The sequence below is a fragment of the Lepeophtheirus salmonis genome, chromosome 13, assembly GCF_016086655.4.
Source record: "Lepeophtheirus salmonis chromosome 13, UVic_Lsal_1.4, whole genome shotgun sequence".
Taxonomy (NCBI): Eukaryota; Metazoa; Arthropoda; class Copepoda; order Siphonostomatoida; family Caligidae; genus Lepeophtheirus; species Lepeophtheirus salmonis.
The window spans coordinates 20,769,676-20,788,960 of record NC_052143.2 but is presented as its reverse complement, the minus strand read 5'-3'; the positions used below and the strand labels follow the sequence as shown (position 1 = coordinate 20,788,960).

At 30.2% G+C, this 19,285-nt stretch overlaps 1 protein-coding gene across 1 annotated transcript; it reads left to right on the top strand.

The window, feature by feature from the left end:
• The first annotated feature begins 534 nt into the window (after window positions 1–534).
• Window positions 535–2,838, top strand: LOC121128077 (uncharacterized). Its single transcript, XM_040723640.2, has 2 exons — window positions 535–644; window positions 994–2,838. The coding sequence occupies exon 2, from the start codon at window positions 1,012–1,014 to the stop codon at window positions 2,521–2,523; it is 1,512 nt and encodes a 503-aa protein (XP_040579574.1). The 5' UTR covers window positions 535–644; window positions 994–1,011; the 3' UTR covers window positions 2,524–2,838.
• The last annotated feature ends 16,447 nt before the right edge of the window (window positions 2,839–19,285 follow it).

Here is a 19,285-nt window from a genome sequence, read left to right as displayed (position 1 = left end):
TTTTTAAGGTTAAAAACCATGCTTTAATAATACCAATTAATACTTATGAATCGGAATTCTTTTCCAGAATTTTTTTTAATAGGATAACTACAAAATTTAGTTCTCCAGTAATATTCATTTATAGGCACTACGAAGTGCTAGATGTTAGGTCCAAAAAATTAAATCAATAATATAATACTACCTTCTAAAGAAGATATGAAAATGTATAACTCAAATTCCCCGCGTAAAAAAATAGAAACCCTCCAAGAAAAATAAATCTCAATTTTAGCCCGAAGATCTTTGAGTTACATTCGGATGAAAGTGTCCCCACACCCGTGTCTATTGTTGCTGACGTAACTCACGAGCACGCCTCTCTTCTCCCCGTCATTTTAGAGCAACACAACAACCACAACAGGGCGTAAGCTCTATTAGCGCTCTCCACTTATAGGTTGAATACGGCGCGTAAAGGTCAAACGCACTCTTTTTTTTATTTTTCCTTCTCAATTTCGAGATAGGAAAATTAAAGTTGAAAGAGATTCAGTTCACATTGTCTTTTCCCGAAAGAAGGAGCCAGTTAATCAGTTATTTATCAAGCATTATATATATATATATATATTTGTGATTTCAAGTAAATATTCTGGAGATTCTCCATTGCATAGTCATAGGTAAGCAACAGTGCATTGTTTTTATGTTAAATTAAGCTTAATATTATTCGTGACCTGTTTTTTTATAAAAAAAAAACTTAGCAAAAATAAGTATAATATTATAAACGTTTGTCTGAAGCATTAATATTTTTTACTACAATGAATTACCTCATTAGTTAGAGAGGAAGACAAGGCCAAGGTGTTTAAAATGAGGATGATTTTTTTCCTCACTTCGAATGCAGTGAAAAATGTATCCTGTTTTTCCTCATTAACAAACTTATTTTTCCGGTGTTCACACCCCATAAGATCCTTGCATTGATTTGATTTCCACATTTAAGGCACATATTTACGTTCATCATTTTTTTTATAGATCAGTTGACTCGCAAACATGTTAAAACATCGTTATCCCCGAATCTCTGCTCCAATGAGAGGTTCTATCCTGGACGATGATTCCAATCTCATGCACTATCACAGTGGAACCTCAAAGAAAGAAATAGAATCTGATACAAATGCTAAATCCTCTAACAGGAATGATGACTATGAAGAGGTCGACTCCACGACGAGTGGAGAAGAGTACAACAGCAACACAACTTCCTCTTTTCCAAGACGAAGAAGTGAATCCGATCTGCTCAAGTCCACCAGTAATCTTAATTACTATGCTGAAATAGATGATGCTTTATTTAATGATTCACATGAAGAGATCTCCCCCTACTGCGTGGGTCCCGTTTTGGGACCACGATCCAAGAGATTTGGCTCAACAGCTTCACGGATTTCTCAAGACTCTGGTGCATTTTGTGACGAAATCCCACCTCCTCTACCTCGCAAACCTCGATCTGTTCGTAGACGCTATGCCAACATCTTTGAGTTTGATGGCTCACCCCCACCCCCTCCGTTGCCTCCACGCATGAAGGAGAAGATCCATACTGCACCTCCACCTCCTCCATCCAGACCAAAATCTCCAAGTCCACTACATTTAAACTTAAACCTACCCGGACTCAACCCTGTAGGAAGAAAGAACCTGTCTCGATGCATCGAGGAATCCTCAAAAAAAGCATTCAATCGCCGAAGACGCACTCTTCATAATTTTGATTCCAATAAGGAGAACTCTCTTGGAACCTCACCTCCCTCCGTATCTACTAAAAAGAAATTCAAAATATTTGGATCCAAGACTCCACTCTCAGTTATGGGAGAAGATTCTCTCACCTCTCCCGCTCCTTCTCCAAGAAGGAGAAAACTATTCCGTAACTCACTTATCAATACCTCTCTTCGAAAGAGAAAGCAGGAGCAAGCCACTTCCCTGTTAACACCGCTTATAAATCGACGAAGATCCTCACTTAAGTTTGGTTCCTCCTCATTCTCGAAATCCTCTACCAAAAATCCATCCCATCCTCCCTCTATTGCTGAGGATAATTCTGCCGAAGGAAAATCAGAGGAAATTATTAAATCCTCAGAGGATGAAGACTTTTCCAATTGTATTCGAGACGCCATGGAACATGGCCTTCCCATCATTCCCTTTCAATCCAATCTCAAATATGATACAAAAGAAGGTGCTGCCCCTACCTCAAAGCAAGTTTGCTGTTGCCATTCCTCACTCTGTCAGAACAACGGGGATAGAATCCTTCCTCCTCCTTCCAAAGTCCCTACCTACTACAACAGCAAGAAAAAATCTCTAGAAAATATTGTGGGAGAGGCACAAAAGGAAATCGAGGATGAGGAAAAGAGACTTTTGAATATCATGATGAAGCATGCGGATCTTCTCCTCACACCTAAACTCATTCGTGAAGCACTCAAAAAGAACAAGACTTCCAGAACCAATGCTGAGTCCTCAGAATCTGATTTATCTGAGGAAGAAATCTCAGAATATCTGGAAATGAATCGACTGCCCGGTCGACATTCTTAAATCCCAATCATCATTATTATTTGAGGATGATGACTTCCTCAATTTTAGAACAATTATTTTTTATGAAAAATGAAAATCACCCAAAAAATGTATTTTTTTTAATCATTGTATTATTACACAATATATTTTTATGCATGGTTTTAAATCAATTGATTGTATGCTATATTTCATTGTTGTATGCCTATTTTATTTATGATTTCGAAGAAATAATATTGTTACTTTTTTAGTCTATTAATAATTTAATCCACATTACAAAAAACACATAATATATTATAATAAATGAACTCTTTTAATAAATATATATTTATTTATGAACGCAATATTTATTTATTTCGAGCCATTTCTTTTGAAGTATTAATTTAAAAGAAAAATTGTTAATAAATTGCTTACTTCATGTGTATAATATATAAATGGTAATTTCATTTTGTAGGTATATATATATATAAATAATTCTGCATCAGTCTGCTGTCTGGATATACTTTCATAAATATTCCCCCCTCCTCCATTGCAAAACGCACTATAAATGAAATAAATGCCGATGAGAAGAGCCCTTCTTTCTAAACTCCATAACGGTCTCTTATGTATGTACGTGTAGAAGTACATTTTCCATCTGCAGTAGTTTGTTGATCTATTTAATTAATAACCGGAAATACATCCTCTTAATTTAGCAGCAATGATATTTATACTTAATATGTAACCCTTAATTTCTCTTGTTTGAAAGCTCTATGACTTTATTCATTATACTATGTAAGGTCCTCTCTCTCTTAGTAGTCTTGATTATTTATGTAAGGATCCGTTAGTAGTATGGGATACTACATGATGGAATGTCTTTAAATCTGTTAATGTTGGCTATTTTCTACATAGAGATACTTATTATAGTTACATCTTGATTTTTAAGTAGAAACATTTTGCATGTCCCTACAAAAAACAAGACAAAATCACATTCTTTTCAAGCGTCCAGTCTACATACATATGTATTAAGAAAATCTCTACGTGAGAAGATTTTAAATTGATAACTAATTCGAGTATAGATTTTATTGAGTAGGGAGGGATTCTTAATTTTTTGTATTTGTTTTTGTTGCTAATTAATAAACGTGATACCATCGCATAGGTGTGGAGCTTGTACATAATAATAATTAATAGGTCATGTAAGTAGTGTATTTTGTATTAATCCAGTCTTAGGATTGGTCCTATCAGTCTTTGGGGCTGGTCATTAAGAATGCCAGAATTGGAACTGATTAATTTGAAGAAATAAAGTTAATTGACGTCGTCAATGTCCGTACTTTAAAAGTTTTTGGACTGAGCTGGACTGTAATGAGACTGAACTGGACGGGTCCTAAGTATGGAATGACACAAGACTATAGGTAAGGCCTATTTATAGGCATGTCGAGAGTCACAATTGGTAATAATATGTAGATAACGTTTTCATGTGACATCACAAGTTTGATTTTGTCAATTTTGTGGACCTAAATAACCCAGTTTTACCAGAATGAAAACACTGTTTTTCATTAACATTAAGAGAATTAGTGAACTATTAGGTGTCAAAATGGAACCATCAAATAAAAGGACTTAAATTTTATTATATTATTTTATTGTGCTTATATCATATATTGCAAACGCCACTGCAGACAGAAATTATTTCAAAACATAAAAAAGATCAAAAGAAGATTGTACTGTAGAATTATAGATTTCCAATGTATTATACAAAATTACGGTATAATAAGATTTATATTTTAGATCAAATAAATTCCTTGGCTAATAAACATAATTTATAAGATAAGATTTTAAAGTCGGAAATTTTTAATATTTAATATTATCTAATTTTTTTTGCTGATTAATGAATGTAGTTCTATGTATATATGAATAATAGGTCACGTGTAGCCCATTCAATCATAGGCATATGTCATAAGCTTACCTACCTATGTAAAACTGCATACCAAAGTATGTCTATGATAGTTCATTAAACTTTTTGAAAGGGAGTGTCTTACTTTAAACGTGAGTTTGTATTAAATATGAATTCATAACCAAGGCCGATTTAAAGACCTCTATAAGAACTTAAAATTAATGGCTATTGGGATCTCTCTTTTTCTCTTTTAGACGACTTTATCATTGTTTGTTTTTCGAGACTTTTAGTAGCAAATTAATAACACATATAAAAAGTCTCCAATTAAATAATTGATACAAAGATTTTCTTAACTCAGTTTCGTTTCTATTTTTTTTTTATTTTCAAATTCAACCTCAAGGGTATTTCTCACGATCTTTTTTGTCTCGCTCCCTCCCCCCTCTTTTCGTATTCTTTATACAAAGATAAAAAAATATTAGAGATTCTAAGAACTAATGGGTACATATGGCCCAAATGCTCCTCCTTACATCATCAATCCACCACTAATACTACTGTGTATCCAACTATATAATGCCCATATTATTTCTATTCAAAATTGTTGGTTCTTTTTGAGAGAAAATGCGCTCGTAATTTGTTACAAAAAGTCTCGGGTCATAAAATTAATTTATTTCAATTTTCTTCTTATTTTTTGTAGTCAAAGATTTAATTAATTCTTCTGATGAAGACACAATGTATTTTTTTTTTTTTTTTTTTAATATTTACATATACAACCGAAGAATAAATCCACTTCAAATGTTATGGTGTAACCAAATTTTTACAACTTTTAAAATCTTTTAAGTTACAACCCTAATTTTGGTATCTAGCACTTGATACACTGATTCCAAACATGCCATTTTTAGATGTGGGGAAAAGTCCTTTCTCTACAAGTCCAAGTCGAGTCTCATGTCCTTGCTTACGAGTTCAATTCCTCGAATACTATCATAAATGTCAACTAATAGTGCTCAGAAACAAATACTTTCATGAGTATTTGATGTCTAGTTAAAGAAATGAAATTACTTTTGAGTAAGTCTAGATTACTTGATGGTGTAATCAAGTCAAGTTGGAAGTCTCGATTCCAAGTCCCACCTCTGGTAATTTGTACTCAATATCGCTTCTGAACTGTATCATTTAAAAGCATGGATATACTTAGAATTGTATATCCCAAATATTTTAAACGTGCGAGTTTTTTTGTTTTTTTAACTTTCAAAACCTGTTGATATTATTCTTTCGTTCTTGAAGAGAGAACATCTAAGGTTTAAGTGTAACTAGATGTGTATGCTCATAAATGACGGGAGTAATGATAAGGATTTGTTGTGGAGTTTTAAGGGTAAGGTCCTGTTGGACTCAGAGTATGATTAATGATCGAAAATAGAGTTATTTCTCCCATGTCCTTGCTTGATACCAAGTGGGACCTGTGTTCATGATCATCAACTCACCTTTGTTCGTAGCTAATTTAATGAAACGCTATATCAGATAAGTGCTATCCTCAGAACAAAAATTTCAAATTGTCTGGATTGTCATGTGATTTTAGAAGTTTTTCTTTCTATGAATACCGAAAATGCTTACCGTTTAACCGTAGATAAACCCTTTCAGAAATATGAGATAAATTAATCACCTTTCGAATGAATTCATTTTTCTCTTAAACATAATATAAAAATTTAAATTCTATTTAAACCTGACCTAAACTTTAAAAAATAAATAATTTTATTAAATTGACATTGTATTTTCCCTCTAAATAGAGTGTCCAACAGAAAATATACCACACGGCAGAAATTATCTTAATATATAATATATTTTATTATAATCACTATATTTTGATCCGTATTTTAATATTTTTCTTACTCAAAAGCTGGTTCAAATATATAACAAATTTCAAAATATTCGAAATCAATTATACTCAAAAAGCTTAATTTGAAATGAAAAAACTAATTTATTTATTTATAATCAACATAAAAAATGATATTACCTTAATAAGAAAATAGGTTCTAAGATTTATGCTTCAAATACTGATTAATCTTATTATTTTTTGTGGTATTTTACAAATAATTTATAAACATTAGACAACTTTTCTATTTGTTTTGGTTTCTATTTGTAACCTTCGGATTATCAGTCAGCCATTCATACTGATACCACTTGGAATTTAATAATATTGCTAGATTCCACTTACAAATCGAAGAACTAATACTGAAATCTAAATAATATTGAACAGAATATCAATACAATTTGACACTCACCTTGATCAGTTATTGTATTTTACTCATATTATCTGATTCACCTTCAATAATCAATGATAATAAATGTATGTAACCATGTTCTGTATGCGTTTTAAACTTATTTTTGTATGGCTGATGAAATATTCTCCTGGACATATTTTGATAAAAAAAATGAAGGAAGATATCAGTTCGAACATGTTCCACCGTTCTTTCTAATAAATTATTTAGCCACAGTTAAAATTTGACGAAAGGATAACGAGTTGAAAACGACTAAACAAATAGTAAGATGGAAATGCATTAGCTAAACAAAGATTGAATGTATAATTAATTTAATGAAACGAAAGTAGTCAATTATTGTTGAATGTATTAAATCCCTCAATATTTCGATATTTTTGATGAAAATTCTACATAAAGCAACATTAATATCCCTAATTCTTGAGATAAATCCTAAGGAGTGGTATCTCTGGTCATGATTACTGATATATTAAAATTTTTAGATAAATAGTTTTGTGTGGCGTGAGAGCGTGAGATTGGGTGAAAATGTGTGATATGAGAGTCGGTTTAACCACCGGAATAAATCATTCATGACTCCATTCCATTCAATTAGTCATTATTACACAACACTACCTGTTTTAAACTGCCCTAGCTATATATTGATCGAATTATAAGGAATACAAGACCATGGAAGACGGTAATCGAACAACAATTTCAGGTTATCAAATCAATATATATTTATTGAGAAAGAAGTGGAAATCATTGCTTTGATACGTTAACGTTATTATCATGGTAAACTTTTCAAGTTCAATCAACTTGAGAATTTTAATTTTTCGTGTAGGAGTCTTTTAAAAATGCATTTTCAAATAAACAAAACATACTTTTGATTATTGTTACACACACACATTGAAGGACAAAATCAATTATAATCAGTTTTGAATAATAGGAAGAAAAAAAACACTCCTTATATTATTTATAACATAGTACGTCAAGCTGTACCTAGAACAATTCTTTTTATTCTCTGATGACATTGACTGATTCTCCTTATCATCTTTTTTTACAAAAAGATAGAAAATAACTATGACTCAAATATTTGTATTTTCTTGCAAAAAAGGTGTGTTCATATTAATGCAAAGTTCCCATGACGATACAAAAACGTTGATATTGTCCTTTAAGTCCACATATATATATATGTAGATATTCATGAAATCTCGTTATTTTATTGCTGGAAGAGACTCATATATTGAAAAATTTAAGTCATTAAGCAGATGACTCTGGTCATTATTATTATTATTTTTTTTTTTTGCAAGAATAAAATATATTGGATATATACATAATACAAAGAAGTGCCAAGGTCAAAGAGCTTCCAAAAGCTTGAAACTTGATCTATTTTTATTTTTTGCAAAAAAATAAAAAAAAAAGATCTCAACGTAAAAATAAAGTAAATTCCATTTATCAATAAAATCCTTTTTAGTTTGTTCTGAAGAGTTTGTACATACAAAACCAATTTCGTGGATGGTTCTGTCAATCAATCACCAACAAAAGAAATGAACAAACAAAGAAAACCTTCTCTGAGGGCTTAAAAAATGTAAACATTGATTTAAGTAATGTCTGTTTTACCCATAGAACATTTTTCTTTTCTTTTGGTAACGCCATTCATTCCAACAATTCCTTAAAACAATGTTTGACCTAATAGTGGACATTTTAGCAAAAAAAAAAAAAAAAAAAAAAGTGTCATTAAAACAATAATTTTCGGTGCTCTCATTTTAACATTTTAGTATTTTTTCTCAATTTGTTACTTTATTTTTCTTTAAAAAAATGACATAACAAAGTCCATCGGTTTGACTTCAAAGATTCAATTGAGGGCAATCTTGACCACAAATTGGTACAATTGTAAAATACGAAAACTAAAAGTAATAAAAAGTAGGGGAAATCACGTCACAAAGTCTTTAACAAATTTTTACTTTTCCTCTACTTTTTATGACGTCAATTATGCATTCATTAAGCTTCTACTTAAAAAAACGCAGCTGTGAGTCACGTGATTTGAAGCCTCTTAAGAGTCATACTTTTTTTTTTTTTTACACTTGAGTGGAAAAGAGTTTTATTTTACTTTCGGATGACCCCATGGAGTTATTAGGTCAAATAAAAAGTATTTATCCTCATAAAAAAGAATTATCCATACCCTCATAGAACATATATTATAGGTCAGCACCCAATAGTGACCATCTTACTTATTTGAATAATATTCATTCTATTAAATATTTATGTATTCATAGCCCTTAATGATTGATTTTTAAGCAGTCTGCAAGATTTTGGAAGGGTGACCCTCCATTAGCTGTATGATACTTATATAGACAGATAGATTATTTTTCGAATCCTTTAACCTATGAGAAGATACAACATGCTTTTAAAAAGATATAAAATTTGTTTAATCATGTCTATCCTTTGGCTATGAAGAAAGAAGAGATTAATATTAATTGTGTAGGTATTAGGGAAGAAGGGAATTTCTAGCTTTGGGGCTCTCCAGATATATACCTAAATATGTCTCTTCTTATTTGATAGGAAAGTAATTAATCTACTTAGGAAATATTCGTGAGAAAAGCAAATGAAATTCTTGAGAAAACTTTGATCTCTAACTAAATCAGGAGTTATACTCTTTCTTACTCACACAGACCCCACTAATTTGTAAAATCATAATAAAAATCCTTCAATCCCTATGGACAATGTGTCCAAAAATACAGTTTTAGGGAAATATTCGTAAGAAGACTTTGATACAAAATACAAATAACAGTTGTTTAATCATTCTTGAAATACATAATGGAGACTCAGAACTTTCAATACTATAAATAAACTGAATTAGACACTCAGTAGAATGCAAAACCTCCATTTAAAATCTAATATATTTCAATTTGTTCCAAAGTTATGATCAATTACGCATTTTTAACGTTTTGTGCTACCTTAACCTCTCAAAACCTCTTACTGTGACCATATATAATCTTCGTACCAAGTTTGATCAAAATTGATCTGTAGCTGGTTTTTGTAAAATCATTTGTGTGATATTTAAAAAAACCTTTTTAATGGTGATTATTATTATTTTTAAATAAGAACTTAATATAAGAATACCAAGCTATTATTATTTGTTTTTATGTTCAATTTCAAAATTTCCTTTCAAATATATAATCCCTATAAACAACTTGTCCATTCGACATTTTGTCTTAAAACACTTTGTCCTTCGACATTTTATCTGTACAAACTGTTCCTACTAATGAAAAAGGAACGTACCTGGCTAGCATTGTTTTAGCTTTGGTGGGTTATTTGTAAATGTACATTTTGATAACTCAATCATTCCTTTTATGCACAATATAAAACCTGAATAGGAACAACATATTATTCATACCCATAAATGCATTTATAGGCATTTAACTTTTTAATATGAACGAATAATTTTTGGGTTTTGAAAGAATAAAAACATATTTTAAGAATGTTGAAGTTATTATAATTTGTATTTATGTTCAATTTCCAAATATCTTTACAAAACGGGTTTTAACAATTTGTTCATTCGTCAATTTATCCTTCAACATTTGGTTCGTGCACATACATAAGAGGATTGCAAATTTTGGACTTTTTGATCAAATACTGGATTAAAATTGATCTTCTAAACAAAATATAAGGACTTTTTTTTCAAACTACCAATGTTTGATACACTTTATAAATCATTTGTATCGACTGTGTTTTAATGTGATTTCCCCATTTCTCATATAGGAATTCCTAGAAGTCGAAGTAACCAAGTTTTATAAGAACAAAAAAAGCAACATTTTGTTATTAATGGAAGAATAATTGTAAGCTATTCCTATGTATTCGGGTTTAAAATGGAGAGAAACATAAAAAGACTTAAGCCTTTACTGCCTATTAAAAATGTATTAATTTTATCGATAACTTTTAATGATATCATTTTCGGGTTCTATAGTTTTTGGCTAATGTATTTGGAAATATTTTTAATAAATCTTGACAAAACTTCATCAAATAGCTTTATGAATTAAAAAAATATTTAAACATTGTATTAAATGCTGCTTGATGTGAATGATAATCATTGATATTTAAATTAAATAAAAGTAATATCTACTGAAAATCCCTTAAAACAATTAGATTTGTACAATTTTTTTTGATCGATTACGAACGAGAAAAGTAGGAAAATTAAAATAAATAAATTATTCTTCCCATAATAATAGTTTATTTTTATCTACAATATGGAAATAAAAATTTATAACGATGTAATAACATATTTTAAATACATTTTAGGGACTGATAAAAACAATAAAATGAGAACATTTTTGGTAGAAAGGATGGTTTAAGTCTTTTTACTTGCTGGTTCTATTTTAACAACCAATAGTTCCTATCTTTAATAGTTTATTTTCTTCCTCAATATTAATAAAAAAGTTTTATCATTATTATGCAACTTTATTTTTAAATTTTTTTTTCCAAAATATTTAATTTTTTGTGTTGAGCTGTCGATTTTTAAAAGTTTTTTCCAAAAAATAACTTTTTTTTGAGAATTGCATAGGATTTTACCATTTTTTCCTCAAAAAATGTAATATTTTAAATTATTTTTCAAAAAAAAATAATTTTGTGTTAATGGGTGTGGATTTTTTTGCCGAAAAAATTCCAAAAATAGAATCCTATCGACACCCTGACCACTGATGGTGGACTTGTAAAAAAAGTCCAATAAAAAAAGGAATACATCTCAGCACCCTTTTCAACTTTGCAACTCCTCGGTTGTGGAGCTACTACTTTATAAATAAAGTTTTAATAAAATAAAGATTTTCTAAAAAATCTTTTTATTTTTGCAAAGCATTCCCATCATGGTTGATAGATTCCAAACCCGTTCCAACTTTTTTAAACTCCTTTTTAGCCTCAAGTAACTTTCCTGTTAGGTATATATGTATATGTGTACATACACTTTGTTTCACTATAAAAAAACTCAAATATGAACATTGAGAAAAATTCTTTTTAAACTTTTTGGGGATATTCAGACATTCCATTATTATTTTATTTCAAAAGTAGATAAATTCTTCCATTTTGCTTTGAAGAATACTAAACAAAAAAACCTTGAGATGTAAGGCAATTTTTCTAATCCTTTGAAATAGGCACATTTCAAAGTCTAAGTGGATATTTATTTATTTATTTAATATCGGTGTTTTTGTTATTTCCTCTTTCTTTTCTTCAGGAGTAAATAAATTGTATTTTTTTAGGGAAGGAAAACTCAGAACCAATTGGATCAGATCCAAACAAACAAATAAAAACAATTTTTTTAAACCTTTCAGTATATTTAAAAAGCGATATAAAAACTTACCTACTTTTTACTTGTTATTACCAATTGGCAGAAATATTTATGGAAGTTTTATCTGTCCAATACCTCAATATCTTTACACCAGAATTAGCAATTGATGGCATAGCTAATGGAAATTCCGATTGAGATCTATATACGTAAGTAATCAAAAACGTAGAATGAAAATTTAGAAATATTTTTAAGAATTGAAAGAACTTAATTTTGTAAAAGTAAGGTTAATATATTGGGGAATGAGCTTCGCTTAGATGTATCAATTTGTAAGCAAACAGAGAGTGGAGCTGTCTTGCGGCCAAATAATACAACTACCTCAAAAAAAATATTTGTTATAAAAATAAAGTGTTAATAAATATGAAATCAATAGGGGAAAAAATTAAATTAAAACAGAAATTGTACTTTTTATGTAGTACATTTGGTACCCAGTAATTTTGACTTAAACTATTTTGTCTCAGGACATTTTGTCTTAAATTATTTTGACTTTAAGCCATTTTGCCCTAAGGATATTCTACCTTAATATATTTAAATAAATAAAATTTATACGTCGTTATTGTTTATGTTTGGTTAAAATTAATGTTTCCATTTAATTTTATAAATCATAATATGCAATAATTATTCTATAAAATGCATTAAATGTTTGTTTTCTGTTGGATAATGATAAAATTATGCTCTTGCCTCAATTTATGCTTGTTTGTCAATCCATAAGTATTTTATAATATGAATAATCACATCAGTTCCTATGATAATTACAAACATAGAGGTGATAAAAAAAATGGTCTATTTATTTTTGTTTTTCTCATTAAAATAATTTTATTACCTATTTTGTCCCAGCTTCAAACTTATAATGTTACATAGTAAGATTTCAATTGTATGTATGTATTGAAATTTTGTGACACAATTCTTTCAGTATTCCTAGACAAAACAACCATTTAATGTGTTTTATAGTAATTAACATTAATAATTCGGATTAAAAAAACTCAAAATGAACTTCAATTTTGTTTATGAATATCAAAAATAAATTGTAAATATTATTTATTAATATACTAAGGCGAAATATCCTTGAAGTCAAATTTTTTAAGGCAAAATTTCTTGTGCCAAAACTACCTATTACTATTACATTTACCTAAACAAATCTGTGGAATGACCTCCCCAGAAAGATTATTACACCTGCTGTGTTTGCATAACCTATTTCTATATACTAACCTTTTTAAAGACTGTTAAACGAAATTGCGGTTAATATTTAACTTTAGGTTTGCTCATGTCCTATTTGGGGGGGACCGAAGGGGTTGGATCCCTCCCTAAGTTAAGAAATTTCTTCTTTTTACAAGAAAATTTAATATTTGGAATTTTTGAATTTTTTTTTCATAAATTTATTTATTGTGAAATTCTGTGAATTTGTCTCTGCCTATAGGCAGTCTTTAATCTAGAAGAATTTCACCTAGGGAGCCCTGTATTCAGTCAAATCTCACAGAAGCTCAAATTTTAAACACTAATGGAAGTTTAATTTCTGTGGAAAAAATCCAAATTACATCATTTTCTTGTTCTTGTTTTTTTGAGTTTTTCACATTTCATAATTATCGTATAAAGTTCTATTGAGTTTTGCCGCAATACTAGCGCGGTGCATCTGCATCCAAGTTTTGTCGGACATTAAACAGTCCTTATTAGCTAGTTTGTTTCTTTTATATTAGTCCAAGCTTCCTTCTCCTAATTGCCTGAATGACTCATTATAATAATTGCAAGTACCTACAGGTACTTGGGTTTCTAATTGAGTTTCGTAAATGTGAATTATTTTTTATCGTGATGGTAATCAGCTTAAAAAAATAGTCAAATCCCTTTTTTCTTTAATATTTCATTGTTATTTGACATTGATCCAAATATATACATAAATTGGGTCAAATAGAATGATAAATTTCATCCATTTATTACTCAATAACTTAATTTAACTTTCTTTATTGTGGGTTACCTTAGCCATTGGCGTATCATTTGAATGATTTTCATCAACTCATTAGATAAATATTCTTTTGAAAGAGGGATAATAGTACGAGTAACATGAGTCATGCATGGTAATAGTAAATTACAATTAGGGTGGTCCTGCACCCTTTGCTTTATTTTGGGGTGTTTTTAGTACTATAAAATGGGGAAGTGACATTCAAGAGTTCTACTCCATAAATGTTGTAAATTTGGACATTTTAGGTTATACTATTTCTGGGAAGAGAGGCGTCATGATTCAATGAAACATACAGGTTAAAATTACGAAATCCGACACTTTTGATCTATCTACCTTAAATTAACATAAAAATGTTCATTTTTAATGATTTATTAAATTAAAAAAAATTAAAAAATAAACCCACCTGAACAGCAGATACAATCATTGAGAAAATACCTCACTCAATGTAGCCTCTATTTCCCTTAATATCGTCGTCGATTTGGATCCTAAACCGTGTGAAGGCCCAGGATACTAGTACTTGATCTAAATTCTGCCATTTAAGGACTAAGGAGTCGGTAAGGGACGTCTTCGTGGTGTGAGGACCTTTTTTTCAACATTGAATCAAGGTAGATCCAGAAAAAGAATAATCTATTGGATTCAGTTTGGGAGAGCTAGGATACCAAATATCCATGGACATCTAGTCATTGATATTTATCCTAGATCCAAATTTAAAATCTTGTCGATCCTGTCATTTTGAGACTTCAATGTTGCTAACATTCGGATCGTTGTTCACCAAAATCATCACAAGAGCACACCTACGTTCTGCCTCGGAAAATTTAATAGCTTGAATTTTCTGTTGTTGACTCTATGGTGGTGTTTTGGCTACTAAGCGAAACTTTTATATGTATATTTCACAACACAAAAAAAGAAAGTGCAATTTTTTAATCATATATGCCCGGAAAATCCGGAAATCTGAAGCTCTGAATTGCAGTTTAACACTCTGTATATGATGCTATTTGTAGCCACTACTGATTTATGGGGATAAATTGGAAGCACTTTATATGGGCTTCAGGGCCTGTTATACCGTGAGCAGGTCCTAGGTAAAAATAAAAAAGGTAATGTTTAATTTAACAGAAGATTCTTTGAATTTAAAAATCTACCCTCTGAGGAGTATTCACACTTTATAATCAAATACAGCAGGGCCCACATAGTTACAAAAAACACAACAAAATAAATCAACTCACTTATTAAATGAATGCAAAGGCTGAATGAACAAAAATAAACAAAACTTTTAATAAGTAATTTGCTATTCCTATCATATTCATCAACTTTAATGAATTATTTAATTGCAGGAGTATCTGGAATCGCTCGAAGTTATTAGGTATCGACAACATACAGACAGACCTAGCTTTATTAATACAGATTTCTACTCCCCATTTCTTCCTTCATATAATTTAGCATCTATTTAATCCAACCATTTTTTTAACAATATGACCCACTGAACGTTAGCTACAAACGCTGGTTGTTAAATTTTTAACTATTAGGTCAAGTAGTTGCTCATTTTGTACGAATTAATGGGACACCCAAAAATTATACAGACAATCTTTGTCTTATAAAAATAATTATTTGAAACACTATGCATAAGATTTTTATTATTAAAAATTGACATATCTTGTCATTTTTCTAAAAATCATAATTTTTATGGTTAAAATTGCACTTAATTTGTTTTAATTGACCTATTTTAACATGTTTTGAATCTGCTTTAATTAATTAGTGAGTTTCGAACCGATAATTTACTGAATTTATAGCTAAACTCCGTTGTTGGCCACTTTAAACTAAGATCATCATTATATACGCTATTAAATAAACAATTCTCCATTCGGAGTTTCCATAAATTTCACTTTTAGGATATATTTGTATTAAGCATTGACACCTGAAAGGGGGTTAACTCTACTCTAAATTTTCTCCTAAAACCTGAGACTCTACATTTTAACGTAAAAATATTACAAAAGTAAGTATTGACGATTATGACGATATATTTTCTAACCACGGATCATACCAAATAAAGAACCAGTTAATAATCGGATAATTGCACGTTCGAATAATCAATCTGAGCGTAGGGGTTTGTCATAGAAGAAATGGAAGGTTTTTGCCCACAGCCAACTCATTATCAAAAATATTTTGATAAATTGTACGTCTATAAAAATCATTTATATTAACCTTTTTTTTTCCTTGGAATGTTTTTTTGACCTCTTTGTCACAAACTCATTATTATCTCTGGTCATTATTTTGAGATAATGAACTACTTTTATCATCATCCATCCATTTAATTAATTAAATGAACTTAGTCTCTTAAATAAACTTCGGCGCCAGGAATACTAATTTGTTGTCTGAGTATTTTTATATTCATATTGTACTCATAAAACTGAGTGTTATTTTAATCATTTAATTTTTTTTTATGATTCATCATCATAGATTTATGATCCTAGGTAGAAAATATATATGAAGGCTAAAGAAAAATAATGTTGCAAAACAGTTGTTCTAATATGTAGGTTAAGAAAAGGAGAGGACGTTTAAGTACATAAATATAAACTAGGCCAATGGGTGATTTTGATAAATTTATAGGTACTTCCTTGAGAAACGTCCTGATGGAAAAAAAACATTATGTAAGCTTAATATATAAATTTATATTTTGAAGGATTTTAGCCACATATGCATAATAACGATCGAAAGTACTTGATATAACATATGGGCATATGGGATGAAAAGTCCTAGTCTTCCCACATAGACGCCGCATATTTTTTTATTCACCTCATTTTCAGTTAGTACCAACCTTCAAAAGACCGTTGTCAATTTTTTTTTTATACAACTAGGCTCTTTAATCTTTGCTTGATTATAACAAGTGTGGCAGGATTTTTTTTTATTTCCAAGACAATAGAGCAAAAACAATTTCGAGTTTAATTTGACACTGCTTCTTGAAATAATGCTAAATCGAAGCAAAGACTGGGAAAGTGGAATGGGGGAAACTGCTCCATAAAGCGAATAAAAAAAAGCTAATTTTAAACAGAATGCTTAATGTGCTTTTTTTGTTGTTTTTTGTTCGTTAAGCCTGGTACTTGTCAGCCCAAATGTTAATACAATAGTGATCGACAACATGGAAACATGTCAAAAAAGCAAAGGTTAGGACTCATTCGTCCAGGACGAGCATTAACTATTGCGGGGTTATTTGCAAAATGGATTACATAGAGTCCAAATCCCTATCTGGGAAGAGGTAAGTATAATCTAGCCGAGGTCTCTTCAACCTAGAATCGTCTAGCATTTCTATCCAATTAAACTACAACATCCATTATCTCAAAATATACTTATTATTTAAAGGCTCTTTATTATCATTTATATTATTGTATTTAATTTTTGACGTAAGTAATCAGAGCTATGGTCTAGAACTCACGACCAGGGCCGGTTTTAGAGAGGGGGATATGCTTCATACTTGATTATAATCATGATTGATATAGAAGCACTGTTTGGCGTAGATATTATTTTCTTCAAAAAATTATTAACAAATGTTTTTTTTTTTACATGTCCTTAAATGGAGCGGCACATTTATATTTTCCTCTCGTGGTAAAGTAAAATTGGCCTGGTTCACGACTTTTCGACCCTGAGTCTTTCTTAATGTTTTCATTAAAATTTTATTTTGAGACTCTAAATGAAGAAAATTGTGACTCGACTTGAACCTTTGAAAAGCTCTGCCAAATTATTCTAATGTTCTTTCACTATATCCCAATGCGAAAATACAAGGATTTTGGCCAACTCTGATGATTCCCAATTATGTTCTAGAGTCATTCATATATTTTCTCATGGAGATTAACACTAACCAGCCATCTACGTACATACACTTAGTGCCTCCTGGTAAGCTTCTCTGCTTTTATTACTCTATAATTATATTTTAAATTATTGTTATTTAAACCCTCCCTCCCTCCTGCAGGGCTCGACTTTTAGTTTAATTGCGAAGAACCCCATAAAAGTACAAGGAGCAAAGACAATAAAAAGCCAAATTAAGGGGAAAAAATATCTTTCTGTTTGTGGGATAAACACCAATTATTATCTTTATATTAAGGTGTATTTACATTGGCAATGTAAATACTTGGATGTACTCATTATACTTATTAATAGGGATGTGAATATTGTCGAAATCCTTGTGAGTATGCATTTTTATCTCCGGCAACAAAGTTAAACAAAGATTTTATTTTTGGCCCTGTTTGTTTATTTTTACTCCCTAGGATCCTGCTTGCTATAAATATTATATATGATCACAGTAAGAGGTCAGTAAATTTCTGAGAACTTAAGGTTGATCAAAACATAAAAAATGCAGCATAATTGACCATAACTTTGTGAAAAATTGAGATATATAACTTAATCTGATTTTAGGATGAGGTTTTGTGCTTTTCCGAGTGCCCATTCTAGTTAAATTATAATTATAATGATATGCTGGAAACCTGCAAAATAACAATACTCTTATTAATAATTTCTCCCTATTTTGTAAACTCAAAGGTATTTGCGAGCAATCAGCACTGTAGTTTTTATAGTCATCCCTGTCAGGGGATATGTTGTCGATCAAAGTTGTATATTTATTAGTTATAAATAAGTCCGAGGACTGCAATCCTTAACCACTCTTCTTTTTTATTCCCTCTTCAGTCTTTTTTTTTTATCGGTCCAGTTTTTTGTCACCATTCATCAGTTCTAAGGACCCATTAGTCGTTCCTTCTGTCCTACGGTCCGAGCTATAATTTTAATTTCTTCACTCCTAGCATGGACGGACTGAAGAAAATAAAAACAAAGAAAAGAATGAATAATAGTTGGAACGAGAATTATAAGTTCTAGTCACAAAGCTCCCACTTTATAGTTACGGTATCTCGTCTCTTTGAAAGAAGTTAGGATAAAACTTCCACAGCTGCAATGATGTAGTTACTAACTGCGTCATTTAAACTGTTGTAGTTACTATAAAAAATTAATAAGGAATTATCCGGACAAATTTAATTAGGACTGGACTGAGAGGAACTTCTGTCTTTTTAGTTTTTTTAGACCGATCCAACACTATAACTTATACTTTACTCTTTATTTATACTCACGACACAATTTAAGGTGAGTTAGAACATCTATCATGTGTGTACACGTATACAACTCTTCTCCGATCAAACATGTTATCTCTGTGAAAAAAGTTGTTTTACTTAGCCACAGCATAATAATAGTATCTTTAAAAAAATTACAAAATATACATTTTCCTCATAAAAATACAAAACTTCATTCTATAATATCTTGTAAGAAACCATGTTTATTCAGAAAAGGGAAGTATACGTCTATCGACAATTTATTTCTAAGAACTTTGCAATTTAAAATCTTCAAACCTC